Source organism: Pelophylax lessonae, assembly GCF_965119305.1.
Source record: "Pelophylax lessonae genome assembly, chromosome: 5".
Taxonomy (NCBI): Eukaryota; Metazoa; Chordata; class Amphibia; order Anura; family Ranidae; genus Pelophylax; species Pelophylax lessonae.
The window spans coordinates 502,182,591-502,205,799 of NC_138772.1; the positions used below are offsets into that span (position 1 = coordinate 502,182,591).

The following is a 23,209-nucleotide window of genomic DNA, read 5'->3' on the forward strand; positions in this document are numbered from 1 at the left end:
AGGAAGGTAAAAAAAAACCTGCTGTAATGCATGGTCCCATTTACCATAATAGGGGAAATGTAAAGAACAGAAGCACAGCCAGGTCATATGACTTGTAAATGCTTCCCCTCCTCCTCCTGAAATATTTTTCCCCACTTACTTCAAATAAATGGGTCCCTTAGGCTAGGTTCACACTCTCCTGTTGGGATGTGTTACCTTAATGCACATTAATTATCAAGCAAATTTTTGACATGTTAACATGAGCTGTGTTCGTCAGCCCATTAAAAATAAATAATATGGTAATTCTCTTAATGTCTCAGGGAAATTACCTGTCCTTTTTCTGGGAGCACACTGTGCAAAAACACATTATTATATATGTGCATAAGCAAAATGAGTTGAGGTGCAATTCTGAATGCATGATTTTGCAACGCACCAATGCCAAAAACATGAATGCATCTATCTCTCTACTCCGTCCTCACCTCACTCCTTCACTCCCCTCTCGCATTACTAACTGACAAATCAATATGGATGTCGCACCACTTCCGTAAACTTAATCTCTCTAAAACCGAACTGATAAAATTCCCACTGGCCCGTGCTCCCCTCCATGACTTTTCCATCAAAATCAATAATGCAACTATCAATGCCTCCTCCCCTTAGGCCAGGTGTAATCCTAGACCCTGACCTGTTTTTTTCAGCCACGTAACATCTCTAAAATTCACCCCTTCTTAACTAATGAAACCACCAAGCTACTCATTCACTCCCTGTTATTGCTCCCCTTGACTATTGCAACTCTCTTCCCCCCTTATTTTTTTGTACACTTTTTTGGTGAATGGGTAGGAGTACTATGTACCCCATACCCATTCACATGGGGGGGCAGGATCCAGGGGACCTTGGTAAAGGGGGCTTTTAGATTCTGATAAGCCCCCCGCCTGCAGACCCCTACAACCACAGCCCACGGTTGTCGGGAAGAGACCCTTTTCCCCAACAACATGAGGACAAGGTGCTTTGGGCAGGGGGGTCAGAGCCCCCCTGCCCAAAATACCCCTCCATGCTGAGGGCATGTGGCCTGGTATGGTTCAGGAGGGTGGGCGCTCACTCTACTCCCTTCTTTCCCTGATCTGACAGGCTTCATTCCCGGACAAGGGTCTGATATGGATTTTAAGGGGCCCCCTACCGTTTTTTTCTTGGCGTGGGGTTCCACTTAAAATCCATACCATACCCCACGCTGTTTTTTTGTTTCTTTGTTTTTTTAACCAGCACTTTTTTTTTCAGCTGTCAGAGGGGAAGCCCATTGACAGCTGATTACTCATCAGTTGTTAGGAACGCAGTGGCCGGCTCCCTGACCCTGCTCCTTAACAACCAGCTTACACTACACTTTGCTCAATCAGGGAGCACCTTGCACTTTTGGTGGACTTTCCTAAAGACAACATTTTATATATTCACCTCATTAAACTGGATATACAATATGCATTTAATCCTTATTTATTGCTTATATGCACTTTTATGACCATTATAATGGTTTATGTCACAATGCACTTTAATATATGTTTGCACAATTTTTGCTTCATTTGCACATATTAATCTGCATGTTTTGAATCTTACTTCACGTATTTATTGTTATTTATTTATTTTCACATCACCAGCTCTGCAATATTTTTTATCAGTGGTTTACTACCGTTTTAAGCTTCATGTGATAGGCTCATGTGACAAGCTTTTTTTTTTTTTTAAATACAAAAAGATATACAGATAGATAATGTTTTATAATTCAGTATCTAAACTTTATAAAATATTATATATATATATATATCAAAATACACAATATAGTCTTTTTTATTAATTTGCACCTGCAAGATTAATTATCTAAACTTAGTTATTTTGATCTTGTTGTTTATGTAAGTCTATACATAGTCTTTTTGCATTTATCTAAAGCAAAAGCATTCACTCCATTTGCTATATATTTTTTAATATTATTCACAAGGTCAATTTTTTTTTCTTGTTCAATTCCTGAATGTCCTTAAATCTCACAAGAAATCTTGTATTAGACATATATTCGAGACCTCCTGTCTCTTTTGGCCACTCTATTCTAATATGCATCAGATAGTGAATTCCTGAACCTCTAATCTGCTCTCCTGCTCTCTAATGTATAGTGAATTACTGTCTTTTCACATTATTGTGTGATATGCTTCTTCTATGTGGCAGTACAGCATATTGCATGCTTAGGGTACTTTATGAATAGCTTCCACAGCTGAAAACATGCACATTTTAAGTGATTCCTTTCTTAGCTCTTTCATACTATATTATTATTGTTATTACTGTTATTATCAGCACTGTACTAACATTATTATTTTAGGATAATGATTATTATTAAACTATAAAGTGCTCTGTTCTTCCTGTGTTTGTTTGTTCCTGTGTTTTACACTAAGTGTTCAAGTCTGCTTTCAAAAAATCCCAAATCTTCTGTTAAATTATCTTCTCTAAATTCTCCACTGGTCATGATGAAGTCTACTTGAATAAATGTGTTGGGCAGAGTCTGAAATCACTGCACTAAAAGTTATTGCATACCATTAATGGAGGATTGCTGTTATGAGCAGTTAAATGAAAAAATCTGCAATATAGGCAGTCACCAAATTACATACATCTAACTTACATATGACTCATACTTAAAAACAAAGGGAAAAAACAGGAAGTAAGAGGAAATCTACCCCTAGGAATGGAAATTCACTCCTATAAGAGTTATCATAGGAAAAAGGTGTCTCCACTAAAACTTTATCACCAATCCTTATTTCCACGTCAACCCAAAATGTTCAAAATCCAATTGTCACAAGGACAAAAAATTAGGTGAAATCTGAACAGGTGCACAGACAAAATGAAATACATTACAGGGGTATTAACCCTTCCCTTTGCTATCCAAAAAAAATGCAAAAATATTTTTTTGGCTGGTGTTACACTTAAAAAATGTACCTGATTCAACTTACTTACAAATTAAGCTTCAGAACAAACCTACAGAACCTGTAGAATCTTGTTTGTAACCCGAGGTCTGCCTGTTTATAGTTCTGAGGGCACTTGGTTTCTGAACGTTTTATGATATTATTTAATGACTTCAATAAAGAAAAGAAAATAACAAAGATTGTGCTGTTGGTGGCATGTTTTTCTTCTTCTCCAGCTAATATATAATCTCACACAGATTCTGAAGGAAAAAGTGAGTTTAAGGATCTACAATAACCAATGTTTTTTTTTTATTACAGTTTGCACCACATTGGGTAAGTATTAGTAATTATAATTGGTAGTTTTAGTTTTGTTTTGGCATGATATTTTGGTTTTATACATATCCATAGCAGTAGGGTGCTAGCACACAATTGAACACACTTGGAGCAGCTCACGTAGTACATACCTACATTGTAGGACATTTAAACGTTTTGTATTCTGTATGTATAACTATAAATTTATTTTCAATGTTAAGTTTTTATATTTTTATTCATAGATTTAAATATTCTTACTAACCAATACCCCAGGGCAAAGAAGCAGTCGAGGAACCACAAAATGTGTTAATGTTGCGTTTAAAAGGCTAAAAATAAAACCCAAGTAGCTCATGGGCTAAGTTAAAACAGCTATAAATAATAAGAAAAGCACTTTTAAATTTTTTTAAAAATGTAGGAACACTATCATTGATTAATTGTTACAAAGAATATACCAGAATATGTAAAAAGGAAATCAAGGACGCAAAAATTAAAAATGAAAGACAAATTGCAAAAGATAGTAGGACAAACCCTAAAAAAAATTCTTCAAATGTATTAATAGTAAAAAGGTCAGATCTGAGCATGTAGGCCCTTTACAAAATAATCTGGAGTGGGTGACTGGGGACAAAATGAAGGCACATTTATTAACCACTTTAACCCCACCCACCGTACATTTACTGTGACACTCTGCCGCTGCTGGGCAAAGTGACGTAGCCCTACGTCACTCGCCCAGGAGACTGTAGGGGATGAGCGGGCTCCGCTGGCGGTGCGCTCCCACCCCCGCCTGTTTCCTGGGGAGCCAGCGCGTGTGACTGGCAGCTTCGATGGCCGCTGGCCACTTGTGATCTCCCACAGCAGAGGGAGAAAGACAGACAGCTGATGTAAACACAGCCATCTGTCATTCTCCCTGAAGTGATCACAGAGGCTATGCGATCCTGCTATATATGATCGCATGTCTCTGTGGTTACTTCACTAGCCACACCCCCTGACAGTTAGAATCACTCCCCTAGGGACACACTTAACCCCTTGATCACCAGTAAAGTTAACCCCTTCCCTGCCAGTGTCATTTTTACAGTAACAGTGCATATTTATAACATGTCACTGGTGCCCCCAAAAGTGTCTAAAATGTCAGTTAGGGGTCCGATCTGTCCGCCACAATGTCACAGTAGCAGATCACCGCAATGTCAAAAATTGCAGATCACCGCCATTACTAGTAAAAAAAAACAATAAAAATGACATAAATCTTTCCTGTTGTTAGTAAGCGCAATAATTTTTTGCGGAAACCAATCAAAATAAACTTATTGTGATTTTTTTTTAACCAAAAATATGTAGCAGAAAACAAATTAGCCTAAACTGTTAAAAAATTTTGATTTTTGAGAATTTCATATAAAAAAATGAGAAAAATATTGTTATTTTTTCAAAATTGTCACTCTTTTTTTGTTTATAGCGCGAAAAATAAAAATTGCACAGGTGATCAAATACCACCAAAAAAAAGCTCTTTTTGTGGGAAAAAAAGGATGTCATTTGGATTCATTTGGGTACAGTGTCACACGTTCGCGCAATTGTCCTTTAAATTCACGCAGTGCCGAATCACAAAATAGGGCCTCGTCAATGAGCAGCCAAATCCTCCGGGGCTAAAGTGGTTAAATACTTTCTTCAGCTCTGTGTATACAAAGGAGCATGGGGGAGCTCATGAGTGATATAATCCAGAAATATTTAGACAGATTAAAGGTGGATAAAGCACCCGGACCAGACGACATCCACCCACGCATCCTAAAAGAATTGAGCTCTGCCATTTCAAAGCCTTTGTTTCTAATTTTTAGGGACTCATAAGGTCTGGAATAGTACTACTGGATTGTCGTGGGGACAATGTGGTGCCTATATTTAAAAAGTGATCAAAGTCTTTGCCAAATAACTATATACCTGTTAGTTTAACTACTATAGTTGGGAAAATACTGAAGTGTTTATTAAAAGACCACATAGATGAGCTCTTACTGGAAAAAAATATTTTAAGCAACAGACAGTATGGATTCATGAAAGACAGAAGTTGTCAAACAAACCTGATTTATTTTGATGACGAGGTAAGTGAAACCTTTGACAGAGGGGTGGCTGTGGTCATAGTATACTTGGATTTTGGAAAAGCGTTTGACAAAGTTCCCCACACATGGCTAATGTGTAAGGTAACGTCTACAGGCTTGGAAGGATCAGTTTGTAAATGGATAGAAAACTGGCTAAAAGATAGAATTTAGAGAGTAGTGGTTAATGATTCTCGCTCAGTTTGGTCTAAGGTTATCAGTGATGTACCCCAAAGTTCAGTGTTGCGACCCTTACTATTTAATTTCTTTATAAATGATAGAAGGCCTGGCTCGCAGTCTCCACTCTAGTTCATCTCAATGGTGTTCTATCGGGTTGAGGTTAGGATTCTGTGCAGCCTAGGATAAGCGAGTTTGGGATGTAGGAACTTGACTGGCCTGCCCCTGATAGAACACCTTTGGGATGAATTAGAGCGGAGACTGCGAGCCAGGCATTCTTGTCCAACATCAGTGCCTGACCGCACAAATGTGCCTCTGGAAGAATGGTCAAACATTCCCATAGACACAATCCTAAACCATGTGGACAGCCTTCACAGAAGAGTTGAAGCTGTTATAGCTGCACAGGGTGGGTCAACTCAATATTTAACCCTACGGACTAAGACTTGAATGCCATTAAAGTTCATGAGCTTGTAAAGGCACAATATATTTGACAATATAGTGTATAAATTATATTTGGATTGATATAATTGATTATTTAATATTTCTATTTTAAGCACTGTAATTTTGAGATTTTGTGTTTTAGACTGATAAGAAATAATCTACAACCACCCAAAAAGGGCCCTATAAAGTATATACAAGTATACATGTACTGTATATGATTGTGTGTGTTTGCCTTCCTGTGATCCTGAATGGATTGATACTATGGTCTTTACAAAGTCTTGGTAGTTTGTAGTCATGAAGACTAATGCAAATATTGCTCACATTCCATGGAATTAACTAAGGCTTAAAGTGCTCGGGTCCTAGTTTTAATCTTCCAGGCACCCTCTGTATCAATTTTATTGCATGGAGTTTCCTCCAGAAAGTCCATTTCTCACTTCCCCCTGGCATTTTTATTTTTTTTCTTATATACATAACTTCTTTCTGCTCTTCTGACCTCCAGTGATGAGTGTCCTTTACTTCTGCATAGGGTGCCACTACTCTGGAGGTGGGAAGGCTTGATGACACTCTGGACTCGGAAAAAGTGGGTTGAATTACATTGGGCTTCATTTAACCCAGAAAACCAGCAAAAGCATCAAGAGGGGTTGATGAGTTTTCAGAAGACAGGATCAGAGAGGGGTATTTTTTTTTTTTTATTTAACTACCGCTGGGCTATTATTTTTTTTATTTTAAAGTGGAGCTAAACTTTAATTAGAAACATATATGAATAAAATAGATTCTGTATCTGAGTAAAGGTTAGGTGAGTAAATCTGAATCCAATTAGCAATAGAAGTTGTATAATGCAGATATGTCATTAATTAAGAGGATTAGCTGGCAACTTTGTCCTTTGGGTCATATGCTCCTTTTTTTTCTCAAACTATTCAAAACATGTTGGTGGACTAATTAGCTCAACTATTGTGATTTGAACAAGGATGGGGATTTCTGTTAACATCTGTTGGTCTGCTCCTAAATGAAAGTCCAAGCAAATCAATTCAAATCCCAACCATGACACTGCTTACATAGAGTTTTCATTTTCTCTCTGTGCTTACTTGGGTTTTCTTTCTGGTACTCCAGTTTCCTCCTGCACTCCAAAGACTTGCTGGTGTATTAACTGGCTCCTGCCTAAATTGTGCTCTCTTATGGAGTGATCTGAAGAAATATAGGAAGCCCAGAAGCTGACTGATTGGCACTTATCTACAATGTAAACTTGTCTTAGTATGTTTATATATGCATGTAAGGAAGGGAGCTTAAATTGTAAGCTCCTTGATAGCAGGGACTGATGTGAATGTACAAAATATGTAAAGTCTGTGTAAATTGTTTATGCTATTAAAATGCCTGTAATAAATAAATAAATAGATAAATAAATAAATAAATGAAAAAATAAATAAATAAATACATAAATAAATAAATAAATAAATAAAACAGGCTTAATTGTGTTATATTATATTATATTATATTATATTATATTATATTATATTATATTATATTATATTATACTATATTATCATATATATTATATTATATTATCATAAATATTATATTTATTATATCATATTATATTATATTATATGCTTTTGCAGTATAAAAAGTTCCAATTGTTCCCTTTGTCTCTCTTCTGTGCTTGAGCAGTGAGCTAAACAACCCAATAACCCAGTGGAAGTCAACAAAAGATTTAGGTGAGGATGCCTTTATGTACATTATTTCATTCAGAGGACTAAGCCTATGTTAGTATTGTTAAAAGAAAACGAACTGACACACCAGATAATCGTGCTGCATACAGTAACTGTCTGGTATTTACTGACACATCAGTGTAATACTCTATCATTTTCATATAGAGACTGTATTTTGGTCAGTGAGTGTTAACACATTAAAAAAAGTTCAGACTTGAATGAATTAGCTGTCTTTTAATTAAAGTTTGCGTAAGGATAGATCTACCACTTAATGCACTAGAGGGAAAAAAAATCAATTTTATTTTGCAAGAGTCAGTGGTGAGGCAAATAGGTTTTAGAGCTTAACATTAATTTCAGTTCAAAACAACAATAGCATCAAAATGAAGGTTGCATTGATGAATAGGCAAATATATGCTTAGGTAGGCAGAGGAATTGAGTGAAAGACAGAGAGAGAGAGAGAAAAAGAGATACAGAGAGAGAGAGGAAGAAAAAAATACATACAGTAGATAATAAATAGATAGAAATGCATTTTCTGTTAATTTTCCCAGTACAAAGTATATATATATATATATATATATATATATATATATATATAGATATATATATATATATATATATATATATATTGTTGTATCCCCATATATTTACCGCAAAATATAATTAAAGTGGTTCTAAAATTAAAGGTTTTCTTTTTTTTACTATAATGCATTCTGGACACCTGTTCCAGTGACTAATATCAAATATTGTATATATTGTGGGAGATTTACTAAAACTGGAGCACTCAGAATTGGGTGCAGCTGTGCATGGTAGTCAGCTTCTAACTTCATCTTGTTCAATTAAGCTTTATCAATAAAAACTGGAAGCTGATTGGTTTCTCTTCAGAGCTGCATCAGATTTTGCTAGCTCCAGTTTTAGTAAATCCCCCTCAATTGTCTCACTTCCTGTTGCATCAACAGGACCAGTTAACCCTCCTAGCAGTATCCCCGAGCGTGACTCGGGGTGGATTTTCCATGCTGTTATCAGTATCAATGCTGCATGGGAGCGGAACTAGGGAGGGAAATTCAAACATTGAACGTTGCACAAAACACAAACATAACATTTATATTATATATATATATATATATATATATATATATATATAATATAACGCATGAATTATAATCTAATCAGTAATATAATTTTATTATATAATATATATATATATATATATATATATATATATATATATATATATATATATATATATATATATATATATATATACTATAATAAAATTATATTATTGATTAGATTTTAATTCATGCGTTTCAAATTTATCACATCTGGGATGTCTACTAGAGTCTTGTTTTGGTCAGGTTTAAGTTAGTAATTACTAAGAATTGTAGGCCTATAATACATAACGCCAAATTTCCATGAAAAAAATTGTACCGCTTTTGGTACATAATTCCTGACATAATCATACCGCCAGGGAGGTTAAGAAAAATCTCTCCTATTATATATTACTAAAAATAAATAAATACACTCATAGTGTACACTGTCCCCAGTCCTATTTCTCTTTTATGGCCTCAACAACCCAGACCAACATCAGAGGTGTTTTCTAACAGTGAGAAAATCTTGCTGTTTACTTATTTGAATTAATTTAGATCTGTCACACAATGAGACAGATAACCTATACAGTAAGCAATAAAATTATAGAATAAGTAATTTGTTGTGTACAGTATATGCAGTTCTTTTCAGAAAAAAGTGAAACTGATCATAAAGGAGCTTACAGTCCAAAAACAAATGACACCAATACTAAAAAAACAGACACCAATCAATACTTAGGTGTAGGAAAGGCAAATTCCATACTCATTTCCCGTACCACAGGTGAATGCTTTGTTCTTCTGATCTGCTTGTGGGTGCTAATGTATTGTTACTGACACCCAAAACACAGTTTGCAAAGACGGTGCGCTTGCAGGAACCAAATCCCATGGTACCGCATTACCATGAGGTCTAGTGCAGTGCATTTAAAATACTAAACTTGTTTATGTTCTTTTACCTGCAATTTGTTTCTATTGGTTACAGGGTCTCTTTTTGTTTCCAATCTAAGTCTAGGAAGACTTTTAAAAAAGTCAATAGGCAGCTTCTTGCGTTTATGTTCCTCGCAGGTTTATTTTCTGCTGAAGAAGTACAATGCCTTCTTCTTTTAAAATATTTACAAGGTCTAGACTCTACTATGTCTTTACATATCCAGAAGAAAAAAAAATCAATTTCTATACCCAATAGATGAAGTCACTGGTTTTATAAAGGTCAGTAGATGCTGTCAGCTTTGTGCCGTTTGGGCCAAAATAAACATGTTGTTTCAAAAAAACATTATTAGAACAAGACAACATGCATGTCTAACGCTCGGGGGGAAGAATATATACGTCTCATATTGTACAGTTGGGAATGAGGGTGTGATAAAGTAGGTTAAAAGTCATACAGGATTTATGGCTTGGAGGTGCCTCAATCTGGAGAACATAATAAACCACAGGCAGACACCACTAAGCAATCTTCTTTTCATGTTAGAGTTATTTTAAAAACTGTAACCACGTGAATGTCATATTCTTAAAATTAATTATTTAAACTGCAGTTACTATTTGTTTTGGTTTTAAAATAGATTAGGAGATGCTTAGAATCTTTGCCCGTATGTATTGTCCTCTGGGTCTCTGTTTGGAAGATTATCCTTCACGCCCTCTCCTGGTAACACTGTGCCCGTATTGGTGACTATGATGACTGATGTTCAGCTATTGTATATGGGTTACTTACCAATGTACCGACTGACATACACGAGTAAAGGCTGACCTGCTAAGTATTATAAAATATAGGAAATTTAGGAACCAATAGGTTCTACATCCACGTAAATCAATGATCAAAAAACAAATGAATTACAATAAGGAGCTTCATGTTGTAAAGTTTAAAAAACGCCTTTAACATCGAAAGAAACAAAGGATCTTCACTCCTATATCATAAAACAAATATCACCATAGAGAATAAACAATAATTAAGAAAATAATAAATAAATACATCTTCATTTAAATTATGGAAAATACATCAAAATTGTGAAGTCCATGTATAGATCCCACACGTGAATAATGTCCTCAGTGAGTATAGGAAAGGTTCCTCTGCACCAGCATGTAGACACATTATGCACTCACCAGACATGATTGACCCCCTATTACAGCGAGTCAAATTACACATATGGCAAAATTAAAGATGTCATACATGAGGTCACAGGAATTAATTCAAACTGTCATCCAATGCTTTCATCCATTCAATATATAGATAGTGTATTCAAAGCTTCAGTGTTGCCATATAGAGAGGGAGAGGAAGGAACACTCTCATAGTGCAGAATATTAAACCGTTTATTTAAAAAAGAAGGTTGTATTGCACTTACATCAAAGAAGACAGGAATCAGCATGTATTGTTTAGGAATCACCGGTTTGTGCTCCACCTGCGTTTCAGCTGACCGGAAAGGACATATCTCAAACACCTCCCAACGTAGTTTCATCAGCCTACGTCTGACGTCCTCATATATTGAATGGATGACAGCAGCTAGTTGAATTCATTCCTGTTATCTCATATATGACATCTTGGATTTACCCATATGCATAATTTGACTCCATGTAATAGGGGGTCAATTTAAGTCTGGTGAGTGCCTACTGTGCCTGCATGCTGGTGGAGAGGAACCTTTTCTATACTCACTGAGTATGTTATTCACGTGTGGGATCTATACATGGACTTCACAATTTTTATATATTTTCTATAATTTCAATGAAAATGTATTTATTTACTTGTTTATTCACTATTGTTTATTCACTATGGTGATATGTATTTTATGATATAAGAGCGTGGTTCCTCTGTTTCTTTTCATGATAAAATAAAGCCTTCCACCTGAACCCAATCCCCCCCCCCACCCCTTTTACCCTTGCTCTGACCTTTTCCTCTCCCCACTTAATTCATATATCATTTTTACATTCCTTTTCCTCCCCTTCTCTACCCTACCACCCTTCCAGTGCTCCCACAGTATGAGACCTTTACATATAGCTACTGAAGATGAACCCTCCCCCTCTTTTGTAATCTACTGTTATTATTCTGTCATTGACAATATCTAGCCCCCTCTAAACTACTGCTGTGTCACCCTTATTGAGTATTATAAATGAAAATATTTTTATTAAAGATTCTAAATCATACTTTTTTTTTTACTTAAAAAAAAAAAAACAGAGATTGTACTTACCTGCTCTGTCCAACGATATTGCACAGAACAGTTCCTCAACCTCCTGTTCTGTCATTAAGGAAGTAAAGGGAGCAGTGCTGAAGCCGGGACAACAGTGAGAGGAGTCAGGTAAGTGTTTAGGGAGATGGGTAGAACAGTTAGTGGGGAGTTTATTTTACCTTAATGTAGAACCACTTTAACTATGCATATCTGTGTGTATCTAAGATGTGGTGACATGAACGTATATTTTATCTCAATAAAGATTTTCTGTTTAAAAGAATTGTGGTTTTTACTCTTTCCTGCTTGACTTAAAACATGAAAAAAGGGTCCTTACTTTAGAGCTTTTCCCTTTAGCTTTCAGTCTCAGAGACTATAATGACAGGGATAGTTCTATTAATTGCTATATATTCGTTTTATGCAAAGCTCTTGCCACAGGACTAAGAAGGAGTTACAGCACTATAACCAAACAAGCTTCGCTGTGTCTCAAAGTGATGTCAGTCTAGCAAAGGGAACTTACTGAGAGAGAGTAGACTGAGAGAGAGTAGACTGGTGACCTTGGATAACATACCTTCATTGTCCAGTTAGTAATCTACTGTAAGAGCAGGTATGTAACCAAGCTTTTTTTTAATAACTTCAGGGAAAACAAGTAAGGTAATTTTTTCAGCCATGCTTTTTTGAGAGAATATCTGGGTCTTAGAATAACATTAAACATTTTTTTTTTCAAATTTAAATAATAAACGTGTTATACTTACCTGCTCTGTGCAATGGTTTTTCACAAAGCAGCACCGACCCTCCTCTTCTGAGGTCCTCTGCCGTTATTCCAGGCCCCTCCTCTTTGGCGAGTGACCCCATAGAAAGCAGCTTTCTATGGGGGCATTCGTGGTGGCTTGCTCCAGAGCTGCCCTGTCTATGTCTATTGACACAGATCAGGTGGCTCGGCCCCATTCCCTTCTCCCTCATCACATCATTTGATTGACAGCAGTGAGAGCCAATGGCTCCCGCTGCTTTCACTCTGCCCAGAGAGAAGGAAGGCAGCAATGAGCTGCTGCTCTTGTGCCCATTGGGACGGGATCAGGCTCAGGAAAGTATACGGGGGAGGGCTAGGGGGACCCAGCAGCTCAGAAGATTTTTTACCTTAATGTATAGAATGCATTAAGATTAAAAAAGGCTTTAAAAACCTTTTAAGACAGCCCTATTTTACTGCAGCAGGGTGGCTCTCCTGTGCAGAATCCCATATATGTACCTGATTCTGCATTTCCATTTGCAGAGGATGAGCGCGCACCGCTGGTGGGCTGCTTCTGCTGTGAATATTCACAGCAGAAGCCGATCTGCATGTTCCGGGCACTCAATGTCTTCTGGCACCCACTGAGCATCAGTTATACACAAAGAAGTGAGATCTGTTTATGTAGACATGGCAGATATCAGTTCTGACAGGAGGGAAATAATAGATTCTGTGTTCCTGCAAAGGGACTAGAATCCATCTCTTCCCTTAGTGAAAGCAGCACATACAGTACAAAAAAACACTGGCTAGGCACACAGTTACCTTTTGATTGCCCTAGATGTTTAACCCCTTCCCAGCCAGTGTCATTAGTACAGTGACAGTGCATATTTTTTGCACTAATCACTGTATTTTTGTCACTGGTTTCCGCAGAGTGCCAAAAGTGCCAGCTAGTGTCGGATTGCCTGCAGTCCTGCTATAAGTCACTGATCGCCACCATTGCTAGTAAAAAAAAATAATGTTTTACACATTACTTCCGAGTGGCGAGATCAGCAGATGGATGTTCATGTGATCACTGAGAAAACCATACACAGCGGTCTCATGATCTTGAAGCTATTCAGTCCCCTTGAAGCATATAGACCTGGGGTCTTCAAACTATGGTCCTCCAGTTGTTCAGGAACTACAATTCCCATCATGCCTAGTCATGTCTGTGAATGTCAGAGTTTTACAATGCCTCGTGTGACGTGTAGTTCCGCAACAGCTGGAGGGCCATAGTTTAAGGATTCCTGATATAGACCCACCTAATGGGATGCTGAAGCTTGGCAAGAAAGGGTCCTAAAAAAAAAATCCTTTTTTTAGTCCAGACACCGATAGACACAATGGAAACATGTTACTTTATTTACTGCATGCCCAAGCACTCTATCCCATGTTAAAGATTCCCTTTAAATAGTTTTAAGCCCTACTTTCAAAAAATGGTAATTATTATTGTTTTAAGTCAGGGACCTGAGATGAAATTTTCAATATCTCAATATCTGGCAGCGTGTGCTGTCTGGAAAACAAGCCCAAAATAATCTTCCCAGGGTAGAAAGACAATTCAACATAACCATTCATATTCAAAAAGACAGAAAATAGTTAAGTGAAAGCCCTACAGCTCCTACACTGGAACACAAATCAGATGTGTTTCTGTCATTTCAAACTGACTCAGTTAAACTAGTGGCTTCCCAATGTCATCTTGACAGCTGTGTTAAACTGATAATATGTCTTTGTTTCCAGTGTTGCAGACAGGGAAGTGAGGGATTTTCTTTCACCACTGTGCCCCAGTTTTAAGCTAAGGTATTACTTTTAACTTTAAATCTTTTGCATTGTTTTAATAAAATATATAAAGGGTGTAGCGCCCAAACCATTATATCTCAATAATGCTTTAAAAGACACGTGAAAGCTTAATCTCATAGAGAAAAAAAAAGAGTCATAGATGTAGTGTCTAGTTAAAGCGACAATCATAAATCAAAATAGTCTAAAGTGGGTACATGTAGCACCAAAAATAGTCCAGATGGATGAAAAATTATAATGTCACCACTCCAGTGAAGAGAAGTGTACAGCAGTAATGTACAAACAAATAAACTGTCACCATCAAATAAATTGTGAACTCACCAGAATTAATGGCTGCTGTTACATGTGGAAATTCCTCTGAAAATTACACAGTGGATCACCCCCACAGATCGCTCTGACCAGAGTGTCCCTCCCCCTTTGCACTGACATCTTGCCACTGTGTGATCCCGGGTCTCCATCGGCCGCCCATGTGAGCTTTTATCTTTGTTTTTTGTTTTTAACATCTGTACAATAAAACCTACTACACTATTCCAACTAGGTTCCTGGTGAGCTAATTTATTCTAAGCTGGACTCTGATCAGAGCGATCTGTGGGGGTAATCCACTGTGTCCACATGTGTCCTAAGACATCTTTGCTGCTGTAACGGCAGCCATTCATTCTGGTGAGTTCGTAATTCACTTGATGGTGGCAGTTCATTCATTTGGACATCACTGCTGTACACTTCTTTTCACTTGAATGGCGGCATTATAACTTATTTTTAATTTTTTTCATACATCTGGACTATTTTTGGTTCTACATGTACCCACTTTGGACTATTTTGATCTTTGATTGTCACTTTAATTAGACACTACATCTATGCCTATTTTTTCTTAATGTGATTAGGCTTGGACGTGTCTTTTAACCCTTTTATTGCAAGATCCATACGGCGTACGGACCTACAGCACTGCTTGCAGCCGGCTAGGTCCATCCTCCGTACGAACCTAATTTCTCCATCTACTATAAGCTCATGGTCATTTAATATATATATATATATACAGTATATATACATATATGTGACATATATGTGACATATATGTGACACCCCCCCATGCTGCCGCATCCCTGTCCCAGGCCTCTCCACCTCCCGCCGCTCTCGCTCTCCTAACACTGCTCCCCTCACTCTCATTTCCTATCCCCTTCATCCCCCGTCTTCCCCCCAGTACTGATTTCCCACCCCCCACACCCGATCTGACCCCCCCTCAGCAAACCCAATCCCCTTCAGCTAACTTTAGAAGCTGGCATCCCTCCTCTGCCACTCCCGTTGGCTTCAGGGGCTGCTGGGGCTTGGAGGGGATCACATTTTTTCCACCCTGCCAATCCTATCCCCCCCGTATGGACCCCCGCACCCCTTATCCCTCCCTGCTGCTCCAGCTGCATCCCTCTTTCCCCTCCTGTCGCCTGCAGCTGCTGACCGTCACTAAGTTCCAGCAAGCTGTCAGGCTGAGGGGGGGGGGGCTGTGGGTTCTGGTGAAGAAGGGGCTGTGTTTACCAGCCCCCTCCTTGTAGTACAGTGGACCTAGGCAGCAATCACTATCGATCGCTCCTCTCAGTCCACTGAGAGCTGATCAGCTGATCATAGTAAACTAAGTGTTTACTATGTCAGGCTGTCAATTTATGAATGGATAGGAGTCTCTATACACACTCCTTATTCATTCATGTAAAGTTCTGCAGATAAAGGGACTTTCTTAAGTTCCTTTCTCTGTCTCAAAAAAAGAGATATGGGGGGTGTGTTTAGACCTCTGATATCTCACTAAAGACCCCCCCAAAAAAATAAATAAAATAAGGGTAAAAGAAATAAATAATAATAAATAAAAGAAAAAACATGGAGTGGACTCTGTTAAGCAGATGCGCCTGCTTATGGGGGTAATGCTCATGCGGGGGATATGTCTGCTGTTCCCCGCTGAGCAGGCGGATGGCGGATCTGCATCCGCTCCGCTGAACCAGAGCAGAAATGGACACAGCCCGCTGTTCTCTATGGGACGGTCGGATGGAAATGGACCACCTGTCTATTTTTAGCCGATACCATCTAATCCGATCTGCTAGATGGATGGGGGATGGGATCCCTATCCGTCTGCTTTTAGTGGACCCGATCAGGTCGGATGCAGGTGAGTGTAAACTGACATATGTCCATTTACATCGGCCTCTCCATAGTAACCTTCAGAGTAAATTGTTTTTATTTAGATTTTTGCGTACCTTCAGTTTTCACCATTTCACTAAAAAGGTGCAAATTAAAATGTAGAAATAATTGTTATTTATTACCTCAATATAGGTTTAACTTTTTTATTTAGTAGGAATTTAGCAGGAATTTTGTAAAATTTGCTGTGTTTGTGTCTGGTAATAATACTTTTAGTGGATTTTTGGCAAAATATTATTTGGTAAACATTTGCGCACATATCATGGGGCTTTAAAGATCAGTAGCACCTTCCTTTTATTCTACTGGTCATGTGCTTTCAGAAAATATATGGTTTTGGGGGTCTTAAACAAACTTTAAAGCTGTAAGGAAACAATGAAAACCTCTACATTTTTTGAAAAATTTGGATATTTCCATTTTTGCACATTTGCGATTTTCACCATTTCTCAAAAAGGAGCAATCTAAAATTTGTAAATAGTGGTCATTTATTAACTCAATACAGGTTAGCTTTTGTATCTAGTAGGAATTTTGTAAAATGGACTGTATTTTTAATCTGCTAATAATGATTTTAGTGTATTTTAAGCTAAAATATTGTTTTGATAAACATTTTTTGCAAATATCATGCCCTAAAAATCAGTAGCACTTTATTTGTATTCTACTGGTCATGTGCTTTCAGAAAATATATGGTTAAGGGGATCTTTAACAAACTCTGAAAGCTGTAAGGGAAAAATAAAAAAGCAATGGAAAAATTGCAAAAACGGTCTAGCCAGCTAAGTTTAAAAGTGGAGCACAGGGCTTGGCAGCAAAAGGGTTAAGTATTATTGAGATATAATGGTTTGCGCCCTACACCCTTTATAGAAGTTTGCATTGTATGTTGGATATACTACTTATGTGCTAGCTGCCTTTTGGCTTATGTTTTATTTTTATACACAGCACAGAATTCTCACATTTTATTACATCTCACATCATTTTTTTGTTTCATAAAATATACTTTTCAGCATAGGGACAGTTTTTTCTAGTTAGAAAATAATTGTACAAGTGGCCTTTCAATACAAAACAGTCATAAAATACCAGCCAAGGCGTGAGAAACATTACTTTAAAAAGTTCAGTTATTGCCCAGATAAAATTGTTCTCTTACCTTCATAATATATTTTAAAGCCATGTGCGCTTACTGCAAAGTCACTGGTCAGTCGTAATGAAAATACAGGCCCCGTGCTTGTTACAGGAGGAGGAAGATGGAACCCCGTTAGCCTGAAAAATATATATGTAAAAAAAAAAAATATTAGGACACAAAACAAAAATGTTACCTATTTCAAAAGCTATTCTTTATATTGTTCTGAAATTGTAAAAAGGAATTAGACTTTTAACATTTTTGATAAACAAACATTTTTGCATCACTTGCCTAATATCTTTATTTTACAAATAAACATGCAAAGGGAGCAAGTGCAGAGCATGCTGGGCTTCCCGATAAGAAAACCCAGCACTGCTTGCTTACTTGGCTGTTGCTATATTGTTGAAAGCCTTAGACTAATGTAAACAAAGCCGCCTGTCATTCTTCCCTGTGTAAGAATGGAGATCACACGGTTCTACTATGTAGGACCGTTGATCTCTGTTCTTACACTAGTAGCCACAGCCAATCACAGTTAGAAACACGCCCCTAGGAACACACTTAACCCCTCCCTCTCCAATAGAGTTAACTCCTTCACTGCCAGTGTCATTTTTTACAGTAACAGTGCATATGTATAGCACTGATTACTGCAGTAATGTCACTGGTAACCCCAAAAGTGTCAAAAATGTCAGTCAAGGGTCTGATCTGTCCGCCGCAATGTCGCAGTCCCGCAAAAAAAATTGCAGATCGCCGCCATTACTCGTTAAAAAAAAAAAAAAAAACAACAAAAATGACAAAAATCTTTCCCTTAGTTAGTAAACGCAATAACTTTTGCGCAAACCAATCAAAATACAATTTTTGCGATTTTTTTTATGAAACATAGGTAGAATAAAACAAATTGGCCTCAAATGTTAAAAAATTTTGATTTTTACATTTTGTTTTGGGAATTTCATATAAAAAATGTGAAAAATATTGTTATTTTTGCAAAATTTACGCTCTTTTTTTGTTTACAGCACATGATCAAAAAATCTCACAGGTGATCAAATACCACCAAAAGAAAGCTCTGTTTGTGGGAAAAAAAGGACATCAAATTCATTTACGTACAGCGTCGCACGACCGCGCAATTGTCTGTTAAAGTCACGCAGTGCCGAATCACAAAATAGGCCCTGGTCAGGAAGGGGGTAAAATCTTCCGGGGCTTAAGTAGTTAAAAAGAAGTGCCTATACTGTTTTAAATCCAGTAATACGCTATCTCACCCTGCTCTGCACATGCTCAGTTGCCCTATCATTTTAGGCATTTTTAGGCACTGCTGAGTTTGTAGAGGCTGATCTGCTGACAGCCTTAATGCAGAATAAAACCCTCCTATCCTTTACAACCAAGGAAGCTGCTTCTGTTTAACCACTTCAGCCCCAGAAGATTTACCCCCTTCATGACCAGGCCATTTTTTGTGATACACAACTGTGTTACTTTAACTGACAATTGTGCATTCATGCGACACTGTACTCAAATACAATTGATGTCCTTTTTCCCCACAAATAGAGCTTTCTTTTGGTGGTATTTGATCACCACTGGGTTTTTATTTTTTTGCTATAAACGAAAAAAGCCTGACAATTTTGGGAAAAAAAACTATATATTTTTTTTTTACTTTCTGCAACAAAACACATCCTATAATTTTTTTTAAAAAAATCTAAATTCTTCTTCAATTTAGGCTAATCCAAATAAGTGTATATTGATTTGTTTGCACAAAAGGTATAGCGTCTACAAACTATGAGATATTTTTATGGATTTTTTAATGGAATTTTTATTTTTATTTATTGTTTTTACTAGTAATGGAGATGATCAGCGACTTATAGTGGGACTGCCACATTTCGGCGGATAAATAGGATACTAAGTGACACTTTTGACACTTTTTGGGGACCAGTGACACCAATACAGTGATCAGTGCTAAATAATATGCTTTGTAAGGGAAGTGATTAACATCAGGGGCAATCAAAGGGTTAAATGTGTCCCTAGAGAGTGCTTCCTAACTGTGTGTGTGTGGGGGAGGGGTGCTTGTACTGTAAGAAGACAGAGATCTGTGTTCCAGCTTAGCAGAACACAAGATCGCTGTCTTCTCCTGTGACAGAAGGGCAATCCGCCTTGTTTACATAGGCAGACCATAAGTCTGTCTGCCTCGGAAATGATCATCGGGTCCTCTGGACCCACTGATAGGCTTCTGCTGTGTCCAACACAGTGGAAGCTAGTCACCGGCCACACTGTGCATGCGCCAGACCAGGAAGAGCAAAATCATGCACAGAAACTTGGTTTCCTGCAGAGAGGCCACCCCGCTGCATTAAATGTATGTGAAGTGGTCCAGAAGCGGTTTAAGCTGCAACTGCCATGGTGCTGCACATGTGATCAGTTATGACACCAGCCATTTGATGGTTTGACAGTTTTGTTTGGGGACTCAAGCAAATGTGACAGTTAGCAATTTCGGCATGTAACTGTTTTTTGAAACCATTAAATCAATGGGTTTAGTTCCACTTTATGATTTACTGCTGTTTGGGGGCTCTGGGCTTCAGCACAATGGCAGCCTCCAGCAAGAAGCAAGTTATTATGGATAAAGTTCTGCTTTAAGGACCTATTTAGGCTACTAAACAAAGACAGAGGCAGGTTCCTCTTCTGACTCATTCAGCTGTAAAGAGGAGATGAGCCTTTCAAAATTGGAGAACACATTACACATGCTTTTCAGGAAACTCAAAGCAGAGCAATAAATCATTGTAAAAATTCTAAAGTGAAACACCCTCTTGTGTACCACTTGATGGTTGGTAGTGCTAACTATGAAATATTCCTAAAAAGTATTTGCTATTATATAAGAAAAATATGTCACTATATGAACCAATACTAAATATACAAATACACAGTGTGCTTTTTAAGAGATACATTAAGAAATGTGAAGGGAAGAGATTTTGGAAGACAAAGCAGCTCATGGTTTAACATCATAGGCCAGCCAATGAGAAAGAGCAAAACAGGGTTTCTCTCTTAACTGTACTACTCCCCCTTGACTTCACATTACATCAGTTTTTTTCTCCCCAAGTACTGGTACACCATACCTGCCAAAAAATTAAGTAATCTTAGTTGACTGACAGTTCACTAATATAATTAAGCTCAGTAAGCTGTCAACTAAAAAAAAAAAAAATAATAATAATTCCAGCCATTTGGGAAAGGAGAGATCCAGAACAGACACACTCTGCAGTCCTGCTTCTTCAGAACATTAAGCCAATTTTTACACAGAGTTTCACAGCTGCTATCTAGTAATTACTAAAGAGTTGTGACATCATGAGGGAAAAAAACATGTTAAAATAAATCTTTCCCAAAAGAAATATGGGAGCTTCCATTGATGGCCTTCTTCAGAAAAGGCAAGTTGTCTGGATGCTGGCCAGGGGCTTCCATGTGTTTATTGACTGGAAACAAATATGTAAATACAGAAAGTCATAGGTCTTATCTACACACATTTTCTGAATTAGTGACTCAAATAATTAAAGCCAAAAGGGTCAGCATACCAGCCTGGCAACTGGCATTTTTAGAATGAGAAGTCAGCGATGGCAGCCTCTATGATCATCCCAGGAAAAGTTTTATTTAATCTCTGTATACAATAAATATTTAGCATTTACACAAAAAAAAAAAGGAATTCCTTGTAGGGAACTAGCGAACCAATGTTTATTTTCATAGTATATCATTTCAGTGTTTTGCCACACTGAAAGATATGTTATATATCATCTCAACAACTGTTACCTCTGAACACAACAGGTGGAATTTATCAACATTTTCAGCTAATTTGTCATGCTAAATTAATTGTTGCCATTTGTTTTAGACAACTGAAATGCTATTTGCTGCATCTTGAGACGGCAACACAATTACAAGAGTCTGTCGGTGAACAAATACTGGCTGCAAGAAAATTCAATAAAATAGGAAGTTTACCCAGTTTGTTACCCACTTTAATAAACACAAATTATGAACACTATTGTTCTACCGGGTGATTCAATTATTTTAAGGTTGATTGCAACAGTTGAGCCTGTAACTACGGAAATGTGAGAGTTAATATTGCAAAAATAATTTTAAAATATGCAGGCTGATGGTCACCCATTGTCCTGTTTTATGGAAAACAAGCAGACTTCTCAGGGTATACTGCCTGCATGGTGTCCTCTGGTCATTGACTCACTTAGAAGTAAATCCAAATTTGTATGTGGCACACCAAAGGAAACCTAAACCAACATTTCAAGAGTAAAAGCTCTCTTCAGCTTTCACCTAAGTTAAAGTGTATTTAAGTGTACATCTGTAACGTTAGTTCTGGTAAATTTATCATTGAAAGCATGTTTGTGATATATTTTTAGTAAGTTTAAAAAAATGATCTTGCCAAAATAGATGTTATCTCTGCCTGTCCTGGCTGCTATCAATTACTTTTTTCACTGAGGGATACAGAACTATGCCCCTCTATGTTATTAATAATGGGTGGTGGGTGGCGGGTTGTGGGTGTGTGGGGGGGGGGGTTGGCATTGTGTAGTCTTGTTTTTTCTCCAAATATAGAAGGAAGAGTAAGTACTGCCATCCTAGGACAGGAAATGTGTTACTGTTACTACCCCACAGATAGTAAAAGTAATACATTTATATTTTGTTTTATATTTTATATTTTATATATAAAATATAGGAAAAGAAAACTGACAAAGAAAAAAAATTCAGCCAACACATCTAAAGAGTGGTACGCTGCAAAATATAACATTTTTGTTTTGTGGTTAAGATTCACTTTAACCTCTATTAGGGACCTTAATAGAGTTATTAGAGTAAACCATCTTTATAAATAAATAAACTAGAAACTATGATAACATTAATTATGTTAATTAACAATGATCTATTCTATCTATCTATCTATCTATCTATCTATCTATCTATCTATCTATCTATCTATCTATCTATCTATCTATCAATAGATAGATAGATAGATAGATAGATAGATAGATAGATAGATAGATAGATAGATAGATAGATAGATAGATAGAGAGGGGTAGAGATAAAGGATGTTGAATTCATAAAAGGTTCTAATTCAAATCCTATTTTATTGTAAACCAAAATCAAGAACAATATGGGGAGCTACAAACTATGAGATATTTTTATGGCATTTTTATTTATTTATTTATTTTTTACTAGTAATGACGGTGTTCAGCAATTTTTAGTGGGACTGCGACATTGCGGCTAACAAATCGCACACCTAACTGACACTTTTATGGGGGACTAATGACATTATTACAATGATTAATGCTAAAAATTTGCACTCTCGCTATACTAATGACACTGGCATGGAAGGGGTTAACATCAGGGGCAATCAAAGGGTTAAATGTGTCCCTAGGTCGTTCTTGCTAACTGTGTGAGGAATGGTCTGACTGGGAGAAGACAGAGATCCATGTTCCTGTTTAGCAGGAACACAAGATATCTATCTTCTCCGCTGACAGAATGGACGATCCGCCTTGTTTACATAGGCAGACCGCCATTCTGCCTCTCT

The 23,209-nt window shown here is 37.2% G+C and overlaps 1 protein-coding gene across 1 annotated transcript in view; it reads right to left on the reverse strand.

The window, feature by feature from the left end:
* CSMD3 (CUB and Sushi multiple domains 3) overlaps window positions 1-23,209 on the reverse strand; it is a 1,619,578-nt gene that overhangs the window by 1,255,997 nt on the left and 340,372 nt on the right. Inside the window, exon 3 of the mRNA XM_082258441.1 lies at window positions 17,704-17,816. Within this exon, the coding sequence (XP_082114567.1) occupies window positions 17,704-17,816 (113 nt within the window). The remainder of the gene's footprint in view (window positions 1-17,703; window positions 17,817-23,209) is intronic.